This window comes from Astatotilapia calliptera, chromosome 1 (assembly GCF_964374335.1).
Source record: "Astatotilapia calliptera chromosome 1, fAstCal68.1, whole genome shotgun sequence".
Taxonomy (NCBI): domain Eukaryota; kingdom Metazoa; phylum Chordata; class Actinopteri; order Cichliformes; family Cichlidae; genus Astatotilapia; species Astatotilapia calliptera.
In genome coordinates this window covers 11,716,154-11,742,127 of record NC_137422.1, presented here as the reverse complement: position 1 = coordinate 11,742,127, position 25,974 = coordinate 11,716,154, and the positions used below count along the sequence as shown (strand labels likewise).

Here is a 25,974-nt window from a genome sequence, read left to right as displayed (position 1 = left end):
CAATGTGGGTTTTTTTTTTTTTTTTAATAATGTTGTCCTTGAGACTCCCGCTCTGCTCTGAATTAATTTCCTTCCTCTGGTTTCTCCCTCCACTCTCTCCTTCAGGGAACAACAAGAATAGGTCCTGCATAGCAAAGTGAGGCTCTTAATTTAGCAAACGCACATGGCGTTTCCTCCAGTGACATATTTTCGTGGCAGTCGTGTCACCTGTTGGCGCTCAGCTGAAGTTAATGTGAGGGGAGTTGGTCGTCAGTCGTTGTTAATTATGGCATGGACAGCGAGTCCAGCCTGGACTTGTTTAAGCACATTTTTGATGACATTGACTTAAGTGTTTTTGTAAGACACAAGTTTTTAAGTGTTAGCAGTGTGTGATGTAAAATCAGCTGGCGATGCATGCAGTTTGTCCGATCAGCCAACCCTTTGAATGGTAACCTGTTCCACTTGTCTGTCACCTTTGTTGTCTAAACATAATCATCTATAGACTCTTAAGATATTCTTGAGTTGTCATTCATTACGTTGTTTTTTGTTCCCCCCCCAACTGTGATTGAGCCATAACAAGCAGTATTTTAGTATACTACAGTTTGTTTTAAATGTGATTGCTCTGTTTCTATTAAGCGAAGCTAGCTAAGCTAATTTATTATTTGGGTGGGTAAAAAAAACCCTGCTTAGCTTATGAATGACAAAAAAATAAAAAATCTATTTGTGTACATCCTACATTTCCAGTGTAAGTGAAAAGGAAATGCAGCATCCATACTTACTTGAATGATCTCAGTGTACCACTGCCATGATTCAAAGGTTATGGCTGTTGATTAAGAAAACTGCATCCAACACTGTAAAACCCAGTAGCAGTATCTGCAACAGACTGGTTTGCAAATCAGATGTCATGAAATCTTTTTGTATTTGTATACGGTGTGATTTTGGTGTAGTCTTTAAGCTCCAAAGGCATGCTCTTACCTTTCTGAAAGGTTTATTCTGTGCTGCCTACAGTCACAGTGAACTTTGTACCTGGATTAACAAGATTAAGAAGTAGTTCAGTGGAAATGATTCATTTTTTGTTCAGCATTAATGTGAAACTAGAATGTAGCTTCTCCTGTTTGTTTCAGGACAGTGCTATTCGTAAGCTCTCAGTTGTAGAAATTAAATAATAAACTATCAGGTTAATTGTGAAACTGTAGCAATAAATAAATGCCACCACAGTGTTGTCTTTCCAAGTTGGGTGTTAGCATTGCCTTTTCATTTCTCGCTCTTCTCCCTTTATTGTGCTCTCACTTTCCCACAGCTAAGATTTCAGGAAGCCGACATCCTCTTCTCCGCGTGTCTCTCGCCGCCTGTTCCTGTATCTCCTTAATTCTCTGAGTTCAGTTTCTCGTTCTGTGAATCTATACCTTTCAATCCTTTTATCCTCCTATTCTAACTGGCTCTCTGAATATTTGGCCGAAGCTCATGTTCCACACCCGAGCCACCGCTTCCTGGTCATTAGCAGTTGTCGAAACGGAGAGCACAACAAGTTAGTTAAGGTATGCAAGGGCCTGAAACCATACTGCTGTCAGTGCATAAGAAGCTAAAATTACAGCCTTCTGGTCGTATGCATCTGCCAACCAGTTAGGTTGCAGATTCCCTGGACAGCTTGAACTTTGACCTTTTTTGAAGTGCAGTCACGTTACCTTATTAGAAATTAGTCTTTTCTTATAATAATGTTATGCATTTTGTAAATAGACCTCACTCTGAGCATCCATCAGCTATTCTGTTCACTGTTCTGGCATTTCTGCTGTTTTCAACCAACCTGGTCGTTGTTTGCGTACATACACGATGTGAAAAATAACTGTTTTGTTAGATTATAGCCAATGGGTTTGAGATTGCATTTCAGTAAGTGGAAGCAGGTAACTTGGTATTCATATGGATCATGTTCAGATACTGCAGTTTTCTGAGTGCCTTTTGATAATGACATGAGCCAATGTCATTGTCCCATCTCTTTAAAATCATCCGAAGGTCGACTCCAGCTTCTGGACCAGTGAGCACATTTGGGCTTGAAGGAATTATTTGCATATATCATCGGCAAACACAACAAAACCACAAAACCAAAATGTTACAGACGCTGACTCTAGTGTTTGACACTATTTGGGTAAATGGAAAACAAGAAATCCAGGATGCAAACATGCCATTTACCAGTGAGTTAAATACAGGGAGAGGTTACAGTAGGCTGATGTGCCATATCCTCATGTTACAGTCAATTTACCACACAGTCTAGGAAAACTTGACCTCTGTCAACCATTCACTTCTGGGCAGCCGCTTTGGTATGGCTCCAAAATGGTTTGTACACTTTCCAAAGGAAATGCTGTACGTACGCGTAGTCTTCGACTAAAGAAGGAAAAGAAATGCATAAAGATTTCCACAATCATCCAGTAGCTTTATCTTCCTGCCATTTGTTAAGGTTACATTAAGCAAATTAGATCTAAAAAAAACCATGATTAAACAGTGATGGATGGGATCTGCTCACACCGTGAAGCTGCACGCTGAGATTAATCTAATTATTCTAGTCTTTGTGACATGGAGGGATGTATTACAGGGTTGGCTGGTAAGCTACTGTTCATGAGCTGACCACTAGCATGCTAAGCTGGCATCCCTTAGTCACACTTCCTAAAGCTTCTTTTTTCCTGTTTACTGAAATGTTTACTCCCCCTTTCCACATCAGTTGAATTAAACTTTTTAATGAAAGGGGGCGGGGCTTACACTAGTTGAGCTAACAATCATGTAATCACTACATGAGCTGATTTTTTTTTTTCTCCCCCGTATAATTTTCTGTTGCTAAATCTTGTGTGCCCAGCAGTCCTCACATTTAAGAAAATCTTCCAAAAATAGTTTTTCAGGTCACTCACCCATTGAGCATTGATCCAGTAGACTGCTCTTTTCTGTTGTTAGCCTTAGAGTCTGAACAGCTTGGGGAATTGTAGCTATCTGCTTAAGAAGGTCAGGGCTGCACTTGCTAAGCTACACTGTTGCCTCCGGGCTGAAGGTGAACTATGTCTCTAAGACACTGAAGAGACAGAGTGGTGCTGCACATTTGGGTGCAAGGAATGGTCACTTGTAATTACAGGTTTGTTGAACATGTCGGAGCAAGCGTGGCATGTCTGCTTCATTCAGCTGACCTTACTGTTCCTGCAGACTTTAGTTGAAGCTGCTGAAGTATTGTGTTTTCACTGTAGAGGGTGGCTCCAAAAGGCTGTTAAGATGTTGGTCAACCACTTGTAGTAGTTCTTTCTGAGAATGACTGCGTTGAGCTTTTGAGTTGCTGTTTCTGTTTGCACATATGCGGCATCATAGCCAGGCAAACGGTAACTCTTGTGCTGCTTGTTTCATGCCAGTGAAGCTGTATGATAGAAACATACATACACGTCAGTGATCTCCTTGTAGTTGCGTGATCTGTGTTAATTATATTCGAATACATGTATTAAAGGCTGCAATGTTTTTTCTTAACGTCACCACTAACGTCTTTGCTGGAAAATTTATTTTATTTTATTTTTTCTGTCTCTTCATCAATTAAAGTTTGGAATGTAAATTCTGAATTGATCCAAATCAAAATAATGAAAATAAAACAACATTTGGCCCGTTTAGTGCCACTATGAATGATTTTGCTGTTGAACTTTAATCAGTGTTATGCATTTGCATTATTTTGCCAACTCTGACATTTATTAGCACAACATGACAGCTTGGAGAATTAAATAGAATACTACTACTTATTTTAATATTTGTTCAGTCAGCTGTGATTGGACTGTATGTGATCTGCCATTTTATCGCTCATTCACAAACACTCGCACACGAATGGGAGCACCAACCCTGTGATTAGTGGACAACCTGCTCTGCCACCTGAGCCAAAGCTGCCTGGTTTCAAGTTTAAACAAATAAGCCACTGTAGGAGCTGAGCAGATACTGTGGATTTTTTTCTTCTCAGGTTGTTTTGACTCAGTATGTTGCACTTGAATTTTCTGCATTCCTAGAGCCGGATGCTAAGACTGTGGAGATTATCTGACTGTTCACAATGTGGTTCTCAGTCAAACTGTTTTTCTACCTGCACTATTTAGCAATTCCAATAACGTTTATTTAGTCCTTTACAGCTCTCTAGAGTTTATAACTGACCATTTCACAGCAGACTTATGGGAAATCTGACTGCTAAACTACCCACATTGTAAACAAGCAAACCTTCCAAATCTTGGCTTGATTTAAACGTTCAGAAATTATTAATATAGTCATTCAGCACTTGCTCTGTGTGTCTTCTTTCCTTTTAGGATATGTTAAATTTCCTCAAAGCCAATACAGAAGGCTTTATCATCTTTTCTTCAGTTGTTAATTTTCACTAGCTCATGCTAATCTGTTTTTACAGTTATTTTTACGAGTCGCCGATAACCATGTTTTATGTGGCTTCCGTTCCACCTGTAATAATGAGGGGCCCCGGGCGTATTGTTGAAGGTTGTGTAGGTCTGTTTAAAAATGGGGAAATAATTTTATATTTGTTGCTTGTGGTGCTGCATAACATAGTCTGGCTCCCAGGATCTTACCTCTATCTCATCTTTGCAATCTCATAATTGGCACGTTCTGCATGTGTGTTACAAGTAGTCATCAATAAACGTGCATTCCCATGTAAGCATGCCCTATTACACTCTGCTTACATAAAAAAGGTATTTAAAATGGCAAACTACCAATTCTAAGAAACTATGACATTATCTTTTAATGGATAAAATATTAACAAAACCAACGAGGTAAAGTACTTGTTAGTTTCTTGAACTTGCGCTAATGAAAGTCTTGTTTTCTTATTAATGTTATGATTGTAGCATTCAAATAACTCTTCCATATTATGTCAGCACTTACTTAAACAAAAACGTTTCGTGACTACCATACGGACGTGCGGTTTTCTTTTGAAAGCTATAAAAATGATGCTCAAACCTTTTCTTGTTTGCAGAGCATTTTGAGTAAAATGAATGTTGAACTTCACATGAATGTTAAGAAGGCGTACCTTGCATTTAGTGTGGCTGTCATAACTCTGGTAAGGCCAGAGATCTGAGTCGTGGCTTAAAGAAACAGCTGACAAACGCATTTGTATGACTGATGCAAACAGTAATAAACTAACACTGTAATCCTGCGAGATGTGGACAGTAAACATAGCAGCTAAAGTTGGCTTTGTGAAGCTGTCAAATCTACAAATTAACACTTTAAAAACTGCAAACCAAATGGGAGGGTTCACAGTCCAGTGCCAACTCGCACACCTTAGTGCAACACATACAAATTCCCAGTTAGTAAATGTGTGATATTGAGGCTCTGTAACAGTATGAGCCCTGAACAAGCTAGGCACTGATGACATACACCTACTAAACTTTTCAGAAAGATGACTTCACGTTGTAAAAAGCTGACCAAACTAGATCCTGACATTCCTTCAGTGTCAGCGATTGTATAGTAAGAGTCATGTGGTTGAACCTCAGTCAGAGGGAACCTCAGACTAGGCTTCTCTCAATGTTCAGATTACAGAAAGAAATGCATAGTGTAATTTTCTTCAAATATCAGTATCTGCCAAAAAGATCTAAGTTTACATCTACCTGCGAGACTCAAATGATATTCCCAGACCTATAAAAACAACAGATATGCCTTTGTTGGTGGTAACAAAAAGGGCCTCACCCAGATGTTTTGAGGAAACTGTCTTTAAGAGGATGTGCTAAAGAATGAAAATGCTTCATTTATTCTGCCAAAGAAAGAGGGGACTTTCTGGATGGAACAAGAAAATGAAACCAACAGTTTCTGCTTTTTGATCGTGTTCGAGTCTGTGTTTACCTACTGATCCAAGAGCAGATAAGTCCCAGCGCTGCTCTTAACTTTAATAGATACTATCAGTGTTCAGCAAAGTTTAACTTTAACAAAAGATTGAAGCGGGAATCCCGGGATTGAAGTTGTTTGATATATTAGGTGAGATTGGTTCTTTCCTGACATGTAAAAAAACAAAAATAAAAATCTTGAGCTGATTCCAGATTAAACTACTTGACAACAAGCCCTTATCCATGACTACCCAGGTGATGCAACAGGTCTGTTTCTAGTTCAATTGCTTGAGGAGCTGAATAGGCCACTGCAGGTTTCATCCAGCTGTGCACCATCTGCTTTGTCACTTCCTTAAGGGCACAAACCTCAGAGTTATCTAAAATCAGACCTTTTTTAAGTTGGTGTGCAGACGCACAGGCATGGCACTCAGGTGAAACGATATATACCAGAAATATTTGAACATATTGTCACTGAAATGCCAGATTTGCCTGGTTTGCAGCCCTGATAATTATTAGCCTTTAATGTGTTTGATTATCAATGAAATGACTTTGTCATATCGCTTCAGTGACTGAAGATGGTGGAAGATGTCCTGTGATTAGTAAGGTTTTCCCAGAGATGTCTATTAGTTGAATGTCCTCATGTGATGATAAAGAGCGAGTTTGCCAGCATGGCCCTGCACTGTGCAGCACTGCCACAACCCTAAATCCCCCCATCCCCTATCCTTTAAGCAGCGAGCTGACCATCTGTTCGAGACGCCCTAACCCAGTGATCAGAACACACGCTGATACACACAGACGCAGTCGAGTCACACAAACAGGAAAACATTGCACTCAATTAATTCCAGTTTATGGATTCAGTAGTGAGCAGTAAGACTGAGTGACTTATATAAGATCGAAAAAAGTAATGCATATATATAATTCTGTGTGCGCCTGTATGTGGACCATGGCACATGTTTGTATCGAAGTTGCTGAAGTGACACACAGAGTTGGATATGGGGCAACAGGAAATGACCAGGGATGGGTGCAGCATTGTATCATTTCCCTGCTGGAGTCCTTTGTACTCGTCTCTGTGCACCTACTATATGTGTCCCTGTTCCATTTCCTGTTTTCCAGGGTTTTTCTGCTGGGGTCATGGTGCTCATGTAATAGTTGGTGAGGAAATTGATCCAATTTATTTTCAGGCATTGTAATATTAAAGATAAATTTCAAACTAAAATGATTCCTCTAAGGAAAACAAGATATTTTTATGACGGATATCTCATAATATATATTTATATTAATTCACATATGGTCAAACACAAGTCAGCGTTTGCGCGATAAAATACTGGGGGGAAAAAAATGTCTGGGTGCTATTGACAGGTTCAGAATCAGAATGTCTTTATTGTCATTGTCGCAGGTACAACGCAATTACAAGCGGTCTCCAATCAGTACATCACCCATAAAAATATAAATGACCTCTTGGAGTGACAATTCTGTAAGTTTAATGTCTTAAACCTTCCTAATGACAGCTGCAGGAAAAAAAAAGTGGTTTTCTTTTTTTTTTTGGGGGGGGGGGGGGGGTTGGATTAAGGCCATTTTCAATCTCCACACAGGTTGTACTTGGAAGCATCATGTTTTTGGGGTTTGTTGCCAGGTATTTTGTGCTTTCCTTTCTCAGTATTGTTATGAATCAGGAGCACCTAAAGGGAATTTCTGTACAGTTTTGAACCTGACAGGAATGAGCTGATTCATTTGATAATTCAAATGAAGGTCCATGTATGTTTTTTGTGAATTCATGTGCTAATCATGATATAAATGGTCAAGTGGTGACATTTTATTGTCAAAATGTGATATTTTTCCTGTTTCTAAGTAAGAAAGAACCTTCTTTGACCTTTATTCAGCAACGTTCATAAGGCAAAAAAGAGATTGTGACCACTGTAACAGTTAAATCAACTTCGATTCTTTCCAAGTCTTTATATTATGAGCCTGGGCACATTCAGTTTACTATCAAGCTACATGAATATTCCTGGGATGTCGAATTTTAGATGAGCATATTACCAATTTTATTATATAACGTTCTATATGTAAACTGCTTTTATGAATTAATATGTGGGTGTGGATGGGTGTGGGTGTGATGACACACAAGACTGTAATGTTGCCATCGTTAGATGAGGCTTCAGATGTGGTTGGTAGACAGACATACCAAAAAAATCTGTCTCCCTTGTTCTTAATTAATTTTTTTTAAATTTCAGTCTTATATGGCATAAATGATCATAATTGCCAAGTAATTATGAGGTTTGTTTACTGCAAGTCTGAACATGAACAAAAATCTACAGTTTGCCTCCAGCGTTCTGTTTTGTTTTTTAAAAGCAGACGTTACATCCTATCACTGTATTCTTGCAATGCTTGATTGTACCTGAACACAGTGTAGTGAATATGAACTCTTATCATTTGTTTCAAAGGGGGATGTGGGCTGCTGTATTCTTTAGTTTTATTATATAAGAGTACATGGATGTTTGACCTTTCAAGAGCAACTTTAGGTTCATTGATTCTATCAGGGGTGGTCTTTGCTTAGCAGCTTGGTCATTAATTCCAGCTCTTTTCCTGTCCTCGTCTGTCCGTGGCCTCTGCTCGCCCCGTGATGCCCCTCTGCTGTGTATTAAAGCGGGAACTTGTGAATGGCGTGATTGTGCATAGAGTAAAGAGGATGGCAGCTGCTGGCAAGAGCTTATGTGTGTGTGTGCTCGGCAGTGTGGGTGTGTGCTAATGGTAATCCTGTAGATCCTCATGGCCTCTCCTTTCTATGAGTGTACATGTCAGGATCCAAAAAAAAAATTTGGCCCACTGGCAGATTACATAACAGCACATGGTCTTTGTGTCATAATCTGCCAGATTTTGTAATCGGGCAGATTGCAGAGAGCTGCGCTGAAATGCCTGGCCTTAACTCACTAGATTTTCGAAGGTTCATTTCAGTTTTAGCCCAGAGACGTTCTCAAAGCCTCCAGGAGTTTAAAAAAAAATTTGTACTTGTTGAGGTTAGATTAAGGCTACGTTCACACTGCAGGTCTTAATGCTCAATTCCGATTTTTTGATCAAATCCGATTTTTTTGTCTCCTCGTTCACACTACAAATAAAATGCGACAGCAAACGCGCTCTAGTGTGAACGCTCAAAGCGGCCCGCATGCGCAAAAGAAGATGTCACACACAACGCGCTCTGTTTAGACCCAGAGCAACAGTATTGTTTGACTGATGGCCGTTAATATAAAGACTTCGGACTTTACGTTTCCCAATTTTTGCTTTAAGTTATTTTGTTATTTACATAATAATGTAAATAACCTAATAATGATCCTTATTGCCGTTTAAGAGAGGAGCGGTGCTTCAAAGGATAGCTGCAGATTTCTGTCAGAATCTGCAGATTATACAGTACAAATGAAATGTTTACGTTGTCTTCCCAACAGTTTCACTGACATCTACACTGGATGGCTAGGAAGCGTTCGCGATGTCTTCTCGGGCGCTGATAATTGGCTTCAGTCTTGTGTCGGTGACGTAAAAGGCGGATTTAATGCGACTTGACCGTTCAAACAGCAGTCGCTTTCTAAAACATCGGATATGTATCGGATTCAGTACCACATACGAAAGTGACCCAGATCGGATTTGAAAATATCGGATTTGCGCCGTTCACACTGTCATAGCATGATCGGATATGGGTCGCATAGGGTCAAAAAAATCGGATTTGATGCGCTTTCGCCTGCAGTGTGAACGTAGCCTAAGTTAGGGCTGAACGATATATCGCATTTGCGATAATATCGCGACATGATCAAGTGCAATTTTCTAACCGCAAAGGCTGCGATTATACTCTGGACATGTCCAAATTCATGGGTTGCATCCTCCTGAGGCCGCATTTGTAGACCGATTACGTCACAGCGACGCGCCGAAGGCTGTCCAAATTACTACCATATCCCAGAATTCATAGCGCGGCCCAGCCAAACTCCAGTTTCCAGCAATGGCGGCCGCTACTAAGTTTTAAAATTACTCATACTAATCTTTCTGGGTCACAAAATAAACTTTTAACATATTTTCAGGCGAGAAAGTAGCTGTGTAAACATCAAATATCTGCTCGGTTTATCAAGATATCCCATATTTGCAAAAGTGCTTCGACGTTTTCAGAGGCGTCTGCTACCCACCAGCTCGACAGCTAGTCGGGAGCTCGAGGGTTACTGATGCGGCCGAGAACGGCACAACTCCCGGCACATCATTTTCAGATCACCGCGGAGTTTTGCTGCTCGGGTTAAACGTAATATATAAGTCACTTAGACAACCTAAAAATGTTATTGTTGGGCTTTTTTCAGTGTTTTGTTTGTTCGTGAGTAAATCGGTTTGGCTGAGATTAAAGTTATTAGATTAGATAAAATAAAACTTTATTAATCCCCCGGGTGGGTTCCTCCTTGGTTTTCACACAGCTGACTAAACGTCAAACAGAAAACTTATTAAACAGAAGTATGAGACAGTCGAGAATTTACACCAGTGTCTGGTTATATTTTAGATAGCAAGAAGCAGACGGCCGAGTTTATTAAACTCCACCGAGACAGCGGTGACTCTAATCAGAACTAGACCGTCCAATTTCACGCCTTTAAACTTTAAAGGCGTGTTTGTGTGTGTGTTTATACAATTGCTATTATGTTTGCACTTTATGTGTAATGTTACTGACTGCAGAGATCAGTAAGATGTGTGTATTTTTTATTTATTAGTTTTATTTATTTAATATTATTTTTTAATTGAATGACTGTCTAGTAGTTCACAGATGTCGAAAAACTGAGTGTGGTAAAGCCACTGATTTTTTTTTTATATATATTTCTGCAATCTGCACATTGTACTGACTTTCATTTTAATGTTTACACCAGGGTTCCTTGTCAGCACTTTATGCTCAGATGTTTGTAAGCTAAAAATAAACTATTGTGTATGTTCAAATATACTGTTGTGATTGAAGAAGTTAAATAAAAATGTCAGTCATCAATTCATGCATCACCTCATGTCATCATAACAGAGGTCTGTCTTCCAGGAAAGAACAGTTTAAAATTAATGTAATATAGTATTGGCCATACTATATGATGTATTGCTTGTCTTTGTTTAATAATACAGAAGACAAAGACCTTAAAAAATAATCGCATATCGCATCGCAATCGCAATATTGGGGCAAAAAATCGCAATTAGATTATTTTCCATAATCGTTCAGCCCTAGATTAAGTCAGCTATGATGAGTTGAACAGAAGTTTATTTTTTCATTGCTTTTGTCATGATAACTAAAGAAGTCTGGCTGTTGATTTAGAAGAAAAAATGGCTGATCAAGCTATCAAGTTGTTATTTTTTTTTTTTAAATCAACCTTTTTGTTCTTTCTTTTGCAGTGGTAATGTCTTGAATTGGTGGATCCTCCGACACAGTTAAGAACATGCCAGTGCCGGGCTGCTGCTAATGGGAGCTCCTGATCCACCATGAGTGCTCGTGATGGCGTTGGTGGCATGGGCACCCTGGGTCGTCGGCCGCGCTTCGAGAACTCGGAGTTAACCGTGCGCATCTACCCAGGCGCCCTGGCAGAAGGCACAATCTACTGCCCAATCAGCGCCCGCAAGACCACCACAGCCGCTGAAGCCATTGAACGTGTCATTGAACGGCTCAAGTTGGACCGCTCCAAGTTTTATGTTCTGGCTGAGGTGAAAGAATTTGGAGGTGAAGAATGGATTCTGAACCCCAACGACTGTCCCGTGCAGAGGATGATGCTCTGGCCCCGTATCGCACTAGAGCACCGGCCGCTGTCAGGTGGCGAGGATTACCGCTTCCTGCTAAGGGAGAAGAATCTGGATGGCTCGATTCACTATGGCGGCAGCCTTCAGATGTGGCTGCAGGTCACAGAGGAGCGCAGGCGCCTGATGGAGCGTGGACTGCTGCCACAGCCTGAATCTCAGGGTGACCATGCAGATATGTGCTGCCTGCCAGAGCTCAACGAGCGCACGCTGCTGGACAACCTGCGCTCCCGCTTCCGCCAGGAAAAGATCTACACTTACGTTGGAAGCATCCTCATCGTCATTAACCCCTTCAAATTCCTGCCCATCTATAACCCCAAGTATGTGAAGATGTATGATAATCATACACTGGGAGATTTGGAGCCACATATTTACGCCGTGGCGGATGTGGCTTACCACGCCATGCTGCAGAGACGGAGGAATCAATGCATTGTTATATCTGGGGAGAGCGGCTCTGGGAAGACGCAAAGCACAAACTTCCTCATTCATCATCTGACTGCTCTCAGTCAGAAGGGTTTTGCTAGTGGAGTGGAGCAGATCATCTTGGGGGCGGGGCCAGTATTGGAGGTAAGCAAAACATACAGTCACTGGGTTTCAGTCATGCAATGTATACATAAGAGGAACAGGAATGCTGTCACCCATTTGTTTAAGTTCTGTTTAAAGCCTCGAGTTTAGCATTTTTGTCGGACAACATTTTTGTTTTTTTGAAACCATAAGGGGTGAAACTAATTGAGAAACCTTTTCAGTTGCAAGCTAGCCACACCCAAAAGCATACTGTGCTTTATTGTCTATTTTACTCTGTGAGACTCCTATATGGGAGTCATATCGCACATATTGGTCTGTGCGATATGACCAAAATCTCATATTCCGATATAAGACATCTATCATCCCGATAACGATATAAATCACAAAAATGTAACATTTTCTGTAAATTCTGTGAATCTCGGGCAGCTCGACTTGCGTGAAGTGTTTTCATCTGGGCGCTGTGTACCTGGAGTTCAGACTTTTAATGATAATAATAATAATAATGGATTGGATTTATATAGCGCTTTTCAAGGCACCCAAAGCGCTTTACAATGCCACTATTCATTCACTCTCACATTCACACACTGGTGGAGGCAAGCTACGGTTGTAGCCACAGCTGCCCTGGGGCAGACTGACAGAAGCGAGGCTGCCATATCGCGCCATCGGCCCCTCTGGCCAACACCAGTAGGCAAGTAGGGTAAAGTGTCTTGCCCAAGGACACAACGACCAGGACAGAGAGCCCGGGGATCGAACCGGCGACCTTCCGGTTACAGATACGCTTCCCAACCCCTGAGCCACGGTCGCCCCATTTTAACCGATGCATGAAGCTATACATTTTTAGACATAAGTTGTAACGGCCGCCGTTTTCTTTGTACTTATTACACGGCGTGCTCTAGAAAGCCTGTTCCAACGTTTGAGTCTAAGGTTTATTTTTAGCACCTAACGCTTCTCATCTGTAAACAGTCTGCATACTCTTTCACAATTTAGTTTATTTTGAAAAGTCTCAACAGGATCTTGAGCTTTTGTGAAAGGTTAATATGCAAAACAAACAAGCGGACGGCGGAGCCACGCCATTGTTTTACCGTTGTGGTTGCTAACGACAACGTGTAAAAACAGGCGCTTGTCCGTCAGTAGTGTGGTCATATTAAATATAAGAGAAAGACAGAACTTTAACAAATTATTAGGCCACTACAGGGACCATCAAAATGATGAAAAAATATTGCAGTAAACAGTTTATTTTGCGACACCACAAAACAAACGATGGCGTCGTATGAAACTATAGATGTTTTGATATCATTATCCGATATATATCGTTATATCGAACAGCCCTAATGGGAATTTTGTTATAATGAACATCAATTTGATGTCTGTAATACTTAAAACCTGCATTTGCGACCACACTCTCCTAAGGAAAGTGTTTAACTGAGATCATAAATCAGTCGAGCATTGGGACTTTTTCTCATGCACATCTATACAATCACACTTCTTTTTAGAGTCAGCACTCTTTCTAATGGCCATTAGAAGGAGTGCTGGTTTGTAGAAGAAGTACAAAATGGATCATTTGAGACCTAATCCCCCCCCCACCCAAGAAGATCAGACGTCATCGTACAATTTTTTGATTATGTCATAAAACTATTTTAAAAAAGCTGCTATAACACTGCAGTTGAAGTGTGTTATTAAATACCTGTTTTGCATACAGATCTCAGCTCTCCTGATCATATCTCTGTTAGCTTTGTAGTTTAAATTGATTCTCCGAGATTCTCTCATCCTTGAACTGACGACTTAAAACGTAACTTTTACTCACCTAAAAACTTGATGGCTCTGGTTAATAGAGCAGCCTGGTTGACTTTGACTTTAGCTGAAACTGGGAGAAGAACGTCTGTAGGTAATATTTAACGGTTACCATGTCCACTTTTAATGAGAGGTCGTATTACTCATTGTCACATTGCCTGATCACCTGCTGTTTACACTCAAAATGTTCAGAGCAGTGTTTCCTGACATATTTTAGTATTTCCTCATCGCAGTATAACCAGCTTGACTGTATGACCTTGTTAAATTGTCTGTCAAATAACTTGAATTAAAATATTATGATAGGGCATAATAGATTATGACCCCTCTTTATACAGTGCTTAACAAATACATTAGGTCATGTATCATAAAAACAAGAAAATGCTTATATTTTTAGAAAATTAGAAGCAAGTCAGAAATTGAAGCATAATATTGATGTTTCTGTTAACAACTGTAGATTGACAAGTTAATCAAAAGATATTTGTGCGCTTTGCTTTTTTTTTTTTTTTTTTTTTTTAAGCTTGTTTTGTAAAAAGGTAAATTTGAAAATCATGAAAAACAATAGAAATAAAATTTTAGCATTAAAAATATGAGGCCCGCGGGACCTTTTCAGATTCTTGATGCCGTGTTCAGTGCCGTCTTTGACAAAGTTCAATTTTGGTGACCCTTACGTACAGGTGATGTACCCCGAACGTGACACATGAAACAAATGTAAGTGGAGAATGAATAAAAAAATATAAATTGAGGTTTATAATAATTTATAATCGCACACATCGGGTACATGTATAGATACAATGGATCAGTAAAGCAAGATAACTTTGATTGAAGTGCTTGCGCATGCTGTTAGATGAACCATTACATAAACATAAAAAATAGTTTTGTAATTAGCATCACTCTTAATCTAAGCCTGCTGTGGCATAAACCTTACTTTGGGTGGTGGTCGAATAAATTTGTTAAGCATTGTGCGTATTTTTAAAGTCTCTCCCCACATGGTAATTTGTTTCCATCGCTATCAAAGCGAAGTCAAATTGACAGTAGTAGATTAGAAGCCAACTTCAAAGGTGACGAGCAAAACAACAAGTCATGCAACAAGTAGCTCTACACCACATTCATTACCCTGTGTTTAAGCAAGGAAGCTCTAAGGAATGCCATTCATTTGTGCGACTCTGGGGTTAATGTGTAAGCATGTTGAGTTAATCCACAACACGGCAACGTGAGTGAATAGTTTTAAGTGCAGAGGAGCAGCCTTTAATTGTTTGCACAGTAAGATTGCATATCTGCCTGCTGGTGATTAATGCAGAGACTGTAGGTGCGGCGCTACTGCAAAGAGGCTGAAGGAAGGGCGGAAGGAACATCAAACAAAGTCTCCTCAAAGGGATAATTTATCTCATTTCTTTTAAGCTTGTGTTTTAAGAAAAAACACAAGCACATGATTTTTTTTGTTGTGGAAATAAAATCCATGTTAGAGTTTTAACTTCTGTTGGTGTTAATGTGCTATCAGCTTAATGTAAAGAATTTTGAACGTAAACTTGACGTTTACCTTAACACTGCCTGTTGGTTTGGTGGTTATCAGTCTGTTTGTGCTTCTTCAGGAGCGCCACTGCATCTGCTCCTCATCTCTTTGTGACTGACTGTAAAAGGCCACATCTCTTTGGAAGTTGGGTTGCAATTTAGGTATTTTTAGTTGCACACCTAACCTCTTTTGATTATTCTTTCAATTTCTTGACTGACCTTTCCTTCACACTCCCAAATATGTGATGGATAATTTACAGTTTTGGTAATCTGTTTAGAAAATTTAAACAGAGTCTTCTGGAAGCCTTTTTCTTGACACTCAGCAGCTCTTTGTTGAGCATCTATTTTGAGGTAGTAACCTCAATTAACTCAACAATAAAATTTCATTAAAAAGCTTTTGAAACATTTGCTGCTTTTACCCCAAATAAAGTTATAAAAAGTTTTGGGTTTTTTTTGTTTTCCTCCTGGAAGTTATCCCTCTGCTCCCATAATCTTTGTAGTGACAGAATATTTCCACAGACCTCAGTTCAGGATTTTGTGACTGCCAAATGTCTCCATTATAATGATTCTGGTTTAAGCTGGTATGGAGGGAAATCCAGTTTTTCTTATGTCATGCCAGTGTTAATCAGAATTTAGGTTTAAGAAACACCAAACAAGCAAATTCAAGTGGAAAGTTTTTTTTTAATAGAGTCTAATGATTTGAAAAATAACAATGGAAAAAATAAAATGATCAGCACCTTGTTGTGTTATGTGGGACCACACGTGGTGGTTTGTCAAATACAAATCTAAGATAATGTGGTGGATTACGGCAATTCAGAGTGGTGACGTGTATGATTGCTTGTATGAGCAGTATAGAGCGCTTTGCTAACACAGATCACAGGTTTACAGACCATCAAGTAAGAAAAGTGTTTGCCGGTGAGTGACTTTAATTTCCTTGCAATGTGTTTTTTAGTGGTGGTAACTGTTGCTTTCATTTACTCTGACAAAAGTAAAAACGTAGTCATTTCCCCTCACACTTGGGCCAGGTCATTTAGCAATGACTCATTTAAAAGACCAGGACAGTGCTCAGGCGCCACGCTAAAGTAAATGAATACTATACAAGGCAGAGCACACCGACATTTTCTACTGACTGTCAGTTGAAGGACAAAACCACCCCGAGCTAGACAGTTTTGTTTTTTTTCATTTTCTTTTTTAAACTCGTGATACAGGATATCACTTACAAAGGGGGTCGGTCTGGAAACCAGCCAGCAGCTGCAGTTATGTGTTAAGATCATGACAAGCTCTGTCCCTCAACTGTTTCAATTAATATAACTGAGAAGGAGATGAAAACGCACTCTGTGAGGACATGTTATTCCAGTTAGATAAACACAGCTTGTGTTTTGGTTCATTGTAAATAACCTTTAAAATGAAGGCAGTTAAGAGCTATGACAGCCTTCAAATTTCGGTTAGACGTTAAAGGGGGAATAAATGTATTTCACTCACACTGCCCTCGACAGCTTTGGACTTCATTTGACCCGAGAGATTGAAGATCTCAAGACAAGCATGCATGAAATGGGACAAATGCTTCACCTAGTGTTGATTTTGTGCTTATCTGCTGTCTGTCATTCCTGACGTTTTTTTACCTTCTTGCGCCATGACTGAGTTGACAGTAAGCCTTAAATTCCTGTTTAATTGCGTATAGAAATTCGCTGTTTGAAATAGTTTGGTGTGTCTTCCTCTTTGTCTCCATGGTGGCACTGTGTATGGTATGGAAGTTTTGACCACCTGTTTTACAAATTCAGTGTTACATGATTTGCTCTGGGTGAAGGTGAAATATTATATTAAAGCTAGAGCTGGGCGATATGAGATTTTTTCATATCACGATATGTTTTTTTTTCATTTCAGGCGATAACGATATCTATCACGATATAAGCCAAATAACTATATTTGTAAGATTTAAATGTGCCGTTGCTCACAAGTAAAATGTGAAATAATCAGCAGCTTGTTTTTAAATATTTATTTCCCATAATAAGTTCAACAGGGTAGATGTACTTAAGGAACATGAGACTTTTTCAGATAAAGGCAAATATTGCAAACTACACAAAAGGCAGCCGCTAAAGCGTTTAAGTTTCAAAATAGAACAAACGAAACAGACTAAATTGTCAATTCCACTTAGAAACAAAATATTAATTCTAAAAATAAATCTTAGTTTGTTTTACAGAAGAACAGACAAAACTGACTAACTTTTGTCAATATCAAATAAACTGAGAACTAAAAGGAAATTCTCAATCTCTCCTTGTTGTATAGCTGAGCTTTTCAAACAGTTTTAACAGTTACTTTAGTCTGACAAAAGCCGAATGACGAATTAGCGCTTCCAGTCAGAGACTGAGGCTACGTCCACGCGTACACGGGTATTTTTGAAAACGGAGATTTTCCGTTTTCATTTTAAAAAAAATAATCCCGTCCACACATAAAGGCAGAAATGAAGGAAAACGCTGCTATGAACATGCCAAAGCAGCAGGTGGCGCTAGATTCCTAACCGTGCAGAAATGTTGGCCAATCAGAAGTCTAGAAGCCTCGGTGGGAAAAAGTAAACAAAGCTGGGGCATAGAAGCAGAACCGAGTCGTATGTGTGGAGGGACAGTAACTGTGTGTATATGTAAGCATTTAAACACTGCAGAGAGTAGAATTAACAGTAACAGTATTGTAGAAATTCATTTCACCGAAACAATAACGTGGCGCACAGTGTGATGCATGCACCAGTTTATTGTATTTCCAGACTTTCGGCACAATTTACAGTGCACGCTACTCTGTTTTTTGTCAGACTTGAAATAGCCGAAATACCTTCACACTACGGAACTTCTATGGCTCTTCCGTTCGACAATCTCTCCGGCATTGGAACCGTCATCGGTTTTCTCTTCGGTCACGCTCGGTTGATTTTTCTAGTCGGCACACTCATTTCCTCCATTATGCGCTGGCTGCTTCCCAAACAAACACACGTGCGGCTTGGCACTTGTGCTGTACGTAGCAAGTCACGCGACGTGACGCTGCGGCTGTGATTGGTTCAGCTCTGCGCTACTGAATTTGGATCGGCCGACCTTTTTTTTTTTTTTTTTTTTTTTTTTTTAAAGAGGACAAGAGCGGCGAGGTCTATCGCAATAGCTTAATTTCTCTATCGAGTAAAAGTTATATCGCGATACATATCGTTATCGTTCTATCGCCCAGCTCTAATTAAAGCCTATTAGCTCTTGTCTGCTTGTTCTACATTTGTTCAGGGGTACTCATCAGTAATGATGGGTTAGTGCACAAAACTGAGGTCAGCAAGTGCTACATAATAGTTTTACCTTTCCTCTCAGCTTTTGTGTCCAATGCATCCTGGGTAGATGAATGCTGAGGATCAATCTTCCTTTCTTTCTTTTCTTTTTCAAAAATGTATCTGTACTTTGGCTGTACTGTTGGTTACTGGTGGTCAAATGTCATCTGTAGTTTAACTCCCAAACAAGCTTTTAATTCAAATGTAAACCTATCAGGGCTTTAGGGGAATGATGTCTGAAGTAGGTATAAAAATGTCAGATAGGCTTAACACCTCCAGTTAAACAGCATTATTGCTTTTTAACTGTTTCAGCATATTACTGTTTATATCTTTTTCCTTATGGTTTCCACATGTTCCATCTCTGTCACGTCCTCTTTAGAATTGACTTCTTAAAAAATCTGAAGGATACCTGTACAATGTTTATACAGTAAAGCAAGTCGGATCTATGATTGGTCTTTTCATGATATTGATACAAGACAGTTCTGTTTCAGAGACTAAATGCCTGAAAGAACCAAGGAGTCATGGTTATTTGACTTGCACTTGTCAAAAGTGAGTTTAATATGAGCTCAGCTGTCTGCTGAGGGTCAAGAGGGAGATTGCTGGGGTTACCTCAAACCGACCTCTCTGACTGAACATTATCAGCGCTCTGAGACCAAGGAGATGTCACAGGGCATCACTGAAGGAACACCGCTAATGGTGTGTATGCAAGTAAAGTGCTTCAGGGACGCTTTAAGGCGCCTGAGCTCCAGGGCACTGCTGCTGGTTTTGCCAGACCTCTGTGGACAAGCGAGTGCAGGAGCTCCTGTTGTGCTCCTCTGTGTTCCCAGCCAAAAGAAACAACCCCACTGTGAGTCATCCCAGGTCAACAGTTTTACCGCTCAGCATCTCTTTTACTGCTACCTCAGTACACTTCTGCACTCGCATATTTAATGCAATCTTCCCAGAGCCCCCACTAATACAGAGTAGATTAGTATGTATTACAGCTTCTCCTAAACTGGGCGGGGTTGAGTGAGATTTACTGTGCCCTGAAAATGTTTTCTTCAGACTGTGAAGTTGGAAAAAAAGAAGAGAAATGGGAATGATTGAGCACCATTCATGTGCACTATCCTGCTGTTAAGTATAAAGTTACAGTGCTGTGTGTTTTATTCAGGTTAAACGACGGTCAACAGTGTAATACTGGCCAGTTTGGTTGCTTATACAGTGGGATTGGCCCATGGGCTGTATTCCTGATCGAGTAACATGTAAGGTGTTTTTCAACTGATACTCACTGGACTTTAGTTAAAGTTGTCAAAAAGTAAGCTCATGTCTTTTTGTTTTTTCCAATGGTGTGGGATTCATCACACATCATATTTGCAATCATCTCAAATCAGTAAACCTTTTCTGTTGTCTTTTCTGTATCATGTGGCTATTCTCAGTGGCTCAATTACCTTTGATTGCATGTATAAAATAATAAAGGTGGACAGATTACCTGCACTACTTAGTAAGATACGTTTCTTATCTCGTCCAGCGAATCACATCCTTCCTCCGCCCTCTGTAATCTTTCTAATTGTCATCTCATAACACCAACTTACCAGGAAATATCTCATATCCATGTTACTTTACAATTCACATTTTGTCATCTGAGAAGCTAGTGGAACAAATGTTTAGTGGGCTTTTAACCTCCTAAGACCCAAACTCTTCCACTGCATGCATTTTTTATTTCTCTTTGATATTTGGGCATACTGGGGCCCGATGAATGTAAAAACAAAGAATTACCAGATTTATTTTTTTTTACCTTTTTGTTTTTAAGAAAAATGAGAGCCACATATATTCATTTAAAATTTTGATAGAACAGTAGCAGTATAATATCCTTGTAAGTGGATATCAGGCCCTTGTAGAGCAAAATTGAGTATTTTGGTCTAAATAACCCAAAATGTGATGTCCACATATGCAGATGCCAGGTCCTAGGAGGTTAAAATTTAAGTGTGATATTGTAGAAAAGGTTGTGTTTTTCAAATCTATAAATTTTTGTCCACTTCTTTTTGTCAGTAATCTGTATGGTAGGTTTTAAGGAATTTTGAATATCTGAAATTTCTACATTTAAAGGTTTTGTTAGAGTAGATGTGTTAATTAATTGAGACCTCAATATTGATTAAAATAAATAATAAATCAGCCCAAATATAAGCACCGATGAAAGTAAAAAAACTTCTGAAAATGTATATATGAAATGTAACACATCTCATATATACATATGATTATTTTTATGTGAACACATTTATACACAGAAAAACTTATCAAGACATTTTCGTGTTCCCATGTTTACATATAAACAGTTTCTCTTCAGTGAGTCTCTTCAATCAGTGAGACAAGAGTAAAATCTGACTCATTTAGGTAGGACCAAACCGTTGCCTAAAATGACAACATGTTATACCAAGTAACTAAAGGCAATATTTAATAACTTATTTGTTTTAAAATTAAAAGGAAATTAAGGTCTTTCAATTTTTGTCCTTTTAATAGTCAGTCATTACTTTCAGGATTCATTGCGTTGCATTTTGTGATGATATAGAGAATATCCGTGTGTTTGTTTCTTTGGCCGTCAACTCCACACAGCTACTTCTGCCCCTAAAGGTTCTTATCTATGACAGATATTATGACTCCATCGTGTTGCCTGGAAACCACCTAGCAACGGGCTAACCCTCCCCCCCTTCTTTTTTTTTTTAATTTTTATTTTTTTTGCTATATATAGTATATGAGTTTTTCTGTGGCGTGAAAATGACAAACGATGGGGATGTACTTTGTTTTTCTAAAACGCCAGTAAACATTCCTGCAGCCGAACACAAAAAATTATACTTTTAAGGAAATTCCCTCAACTTTATAAGGTTTAGGTTAACTGAAAGCAGTGAGTTGCACTATTTTCTGTCATTTTTTTTGGGATCTGTGTTTAAAAGTTATTTCTTCAGCTAGTTTTGTGAAACGAAATTTAACATGAAAACCAGTAATCAGAAACCACAGACTTTATTACAGCAGAATTTTTGCTCAGCCGGACAATGAATGCCAACAGCTCCAGCTGTTACATTTCACTTTGTGTTTATCTCACCATCCTGGTGCCAAGCTCCTATTTTTCCCTGAAACTGTATACACCAGGACTGCTACTAGTGGCTGGGATAAGAGGAGTACATACCGTTCCTGCTTTGTCAACTTGTGTGCACAAAAAAGATACTGCTTCTGACTCTGGCTGTAGCAGTGAGAGGCCTGCGGTTACAAAGAGGTTTGGTAGAAGCACATCAGTTACAAAGGGCTCACAGTGATTTGTTTGACTTCTTAGTGTTATTTGTGCTGGACCGAAACAAAAGTTGAGATTGAACTTTTTACCCATCATCCATTTAGATTTGCTGATTGTTATAGAGGTGCAGATGTAAATATATCTGTACTAGATTATGGATGGTAAACTACATTTTTATTTTTTATATTTTTAGGGCATTTGTAGTGTTGCGCACTATCGTGTCTTCTCTCTCATTACACTTTTTGACCCATCTAGTCGCTCATCAGCAGCAGACGTCTGCAGCAGCCCAACAAAGTGCCTGTTTGTGTCCCACACAGCCTCTTTATTTATGCTGCGGTTTGCCAGAGTTTGCAGGTGCTTCGTCGGCCACGTACACACTCACACACCACAGTCAGCACTTGCTATGAGACTTTCCAGCTGTTCTGCTGTCCCGACTACACCTGCATCAGTGTGCCACACATGTATATATCGATGGACAGAAAAAGCTTTATTCTGTTTGACGTAATAGTCACACTGCCAGACACAGTCATTCTGTATTTTGAGGTCTTTAATGGTTGTGTGGACAATCGAAGACTCTAGGAAATGGTGATGACGCACATTGTCAGGTGTGAGAATATGGTAAAATTGATTTAAAGTGCCTGTTTTATTTCTTCTGGTTCTAAAAACAAAAAACAAAACAAAAACTCCTAGGATACATGATCTGTGTGCTTCCTTTTGTTGCTGACTTTGTTGGCCTGTAGCCACCTAGATGTTGTTTATTCAGGTCATACCATAATAGTGAATCTTAGCATACCTTCCTAATTACAAAAGCAGATTCTGGGGCACCACCTGTTTCAGTGAGTATCAGGGAAATCTCTTACATAAAGATTGAGAAGCAGCGCTCCACTCCTCACTTCAGTTACATAAATCCTCGCAGGTGACCTCTGCTGCAGGATTCTCGTGATTTCTGTGGCTTGTGGTCATCGCGCTTCCCACGTGTCCAGATGTGCTGTAATGAAACGCAGCAGAAAACTTGAGGGATGTCACTCCGGAGTCATGTATTGAGCATGCTGGCGAGACACGTCCTGCACTGCATATTTTCTGGTATTTTGGCTTAGTGTGTGCCAAATTGAGGAAAGTCCAATTAATTTTTTTTTGTCTAAATGGCAAGAAGTCAGTGTGAATTAAAGTTTAAGAAAAGAAAAGATTTGACTTTTGGGTGCATGATAAATTATCATTGCATCATTGCAGGAAATGCACAGGGAAATCATCATCTTCCTTATTCCTGGTCCCCATCTTCCTGTCTTGGCCCAGAACTACAGTAGCGGTCTGTGTATCTCCTCTGGCCCGTCCCAGTGAGAAGATAAATGTCACTGTCAGGCTAAGAATAAATTGTTGTACTCTGGGAAAGTGGCCTGTGGTAATGTGAATGACTCATTAACTCTCCCAAACAAAGATTCTGAAGAAGTGTTGCGGTGCCTTTAGTAAGTGTGGAGATTTGGTTCCCCTCATGACTCCTGCTCACTGACCCGAGGCTTAAATCATTAAGGGATGTAGACTGAGAAATACAGCTTCCTGGTACACTGATACACTGACTTTTCCCTTTGATGTGGATGCACACTTGTTACTCCTTATTTTCTGTCATGCAAGCAAGGATTTCACTTGGTGTTTGTCTCTTGTTGTAACCCCCCCCCTTTCATTTGTAGTGTCTTGGTAACATAGGTCCATAAATGTACAAACATACAAAAAGACCCTGGCTAATTTCTAAATTTGCACTAAATTTTTAAGTCAGAAGTGCAAATATGGATTCATTTCTAAGTTATAAGTGTATATGTTACAAGCAAATGGTAACATGGGACCCGCCCTGGCTGAATTAAAAGATATGACTTTGTGTGCTGTGAGTCAGATGCTATTAACATAGTCATAATGACAAAGTAACTTCATAATATAAGCCTGGAGACTTGGAAGTGGATGGACATTGTAGGACTGGCACGGGATTGGATTGAGTCCTGATGTTTGTGTCTCTGAGATCTAACTAATTGGATTGACCTCTTTTCTTCACTGACCATGTGCCCTAGCTTTACTGTAGTGATTCTGCTAAGTCACTCCCCTCACCTGCAATCTTAGCCTAGCGCTGGATAGCTAATGCTTGACATGTGACCTACATATGAGCGTGTTGTGGATAAGACCACCTGTTTCGACTTTGCTCCAACGTGGCGAGCTGTGTAGACAGAGCTTTACCTATATGGCTGTGGCTAATGACAGACCTGGAGAGTACAACTTTGTCTTTCTTGCAAACATGCACAGCAATAGAAATCTGTCAAGCTGTAGTTGAAGATTAACTGGCCCTTGAATACCTCACTTGAGACAGCCTGTATTGTTTTTTTTCCCAAGAATAATCTACAAAACAGGTAGCAGTATGCATATAGATTTGCAGTGCAAGTGTAGTGCTTCAAATGGGTTTATTAGGCAAATACTGACAATTCAAGTCTAATGTAAGGAAATAAAAAATGTATTTGAATCTGTGTGAGGAGGATGGTACTTGTACTAGCACTTTTCTACTCTGACCACCAGTTTAGTCCATTTGAAGACCCTTGGAAGTTAATTCTGTTCATCTGGATGTTGTGTTTTTAGTGGAAGGAACATTTTATCACTCATACAAGTGACTTCTTCAGTTTTTGAAAAACATTTTAGTCTGTACTTTGTAGGCTCTTTACCAATCAAACATATGCACTCTCCAGTGGATGCTTTGGGGTTGATTTGGAGTTCATTCTCTTGGCCAAGGACACTTTGTGTGAACCAGAAGAGTCTAGGATCAAACAACCATCTCAGATTATTTATGGATGAGAAGTAAAAAAGAGCCGCCAGGTGCTAAAAAATAGACCTTAGACTCAAACGTTAGAACAGGCTTTTTCCCGCAGCACGCCGTGTAATAAATAGTCACAAAGAAAATGGCGGCTGTTACAACTTATGTCTAAAAATGTATAGTTTCATGCATCGGTTAAAACACTCGACTCCAGCTACATGACGCGCAGCTGGAAACACTTCACGCAAGTCGAGCTGCCCGAGATTCACAGAATTTACAGAAACTGTTACATTTTTGTGATTTATATCGTTATCGGACGATAGATGTCTTATATCGGGATATGAGATTTTGGTCATATCGCACAGCCCTAGGTTAGCTGATCACATTGCCATGTGCCCATGGTGTTCACATCTAATTTCTATTAAAGATATACATTTACAGAAAAAGATTGCAAATCTAGCATATTAATTTGCAGTGGACCTCATTTTCATTTTTTGTTGGAAGTTCCTCACAAGACTTTTTCACTGGTGTCGTCATCTTTGGCTTTCTCTGTTTCTCCTCTTTGTACTGTGCAATCTAATCTCACCCCATCTCACAGACTTTATTTGTCTGACAGCTGGTAGTTAGCACAGAGAGCATAAAAGATGGATGTAGCTAATGTGACGCCACCTATTCGTTTGTGAAGCCCCGTTTTGAAGCCTGGAGATGAGGATGTTTTTGAAACTGGATGTGACATTCATGAGCTTGCTGTGAAATTGGCTCATTGGCTAATGACTTGTCAGTCACAAGTTTGGAGAGTAATCCTCCTATCTGACTCTTAGAATGACTGAAATGTATAAATCTCAAAATAAGTGACTGAGTCCATGAACTCAATAGAAAGGTGTTTTCTGAGGTCCAGAAATTTCCCCAAAAGACCAGATATTTTTTCTAACTTCAGGTATAACTCTCAGTAGCCTTAAGAAGGATGCAGGTTTGAGGTACTTTTACGTTGGCTTCACTGTTCAGACTCATAAGGGGCGTCTTGTGCCGTCTATGATATTGAGCAATACAGTCTTCTGTTGTTGTTGTTGTTGTTGTTTGATGGTAGATAGAAACTGTTGTTTTGCCCACTTTTAGCTGTGGGCCAGACTAATGAAACTCCCCTGTCTGTCAGTGTAAAGAAGTTGAACTGTAATTCAGTCCCTATTATATCTTGAAATTTGAAAAAGAAGTGCAGTTTCAATAGTATGTTTTT

At 39.6% G+C, this 25,974-nt stretch overlaps 1 protein-coding gene across 8 annotated transcripts in view; it reads left to right on the top strand.

Moving 5' to 3' along the window:
• The window catches only part of myo9aa (myosin IXAa), a 98,597-nt gene that overhangs the window by 10,459 nt on the left and 62,164 nt on the right, over window positions 1-25,974 (top strand). For all 8 annotated transcript variants that reach the window (XM_026162514.2, XM_026162519.2, XM_026162523.2 and 5 more), the window contains exon 2: window positions 11,181-12,143. In XM_026162514.2, coding sequence (XP_026018299.2) covers window positions 11,268-12,143 — 876 coding nt within the window. In that variant the 5' untranslated portion in view covers window positions 11,181-11,267. The remainder of the gene's footprint in view (window positions 1-11,180; window positions 12,144-25,974) is intronic.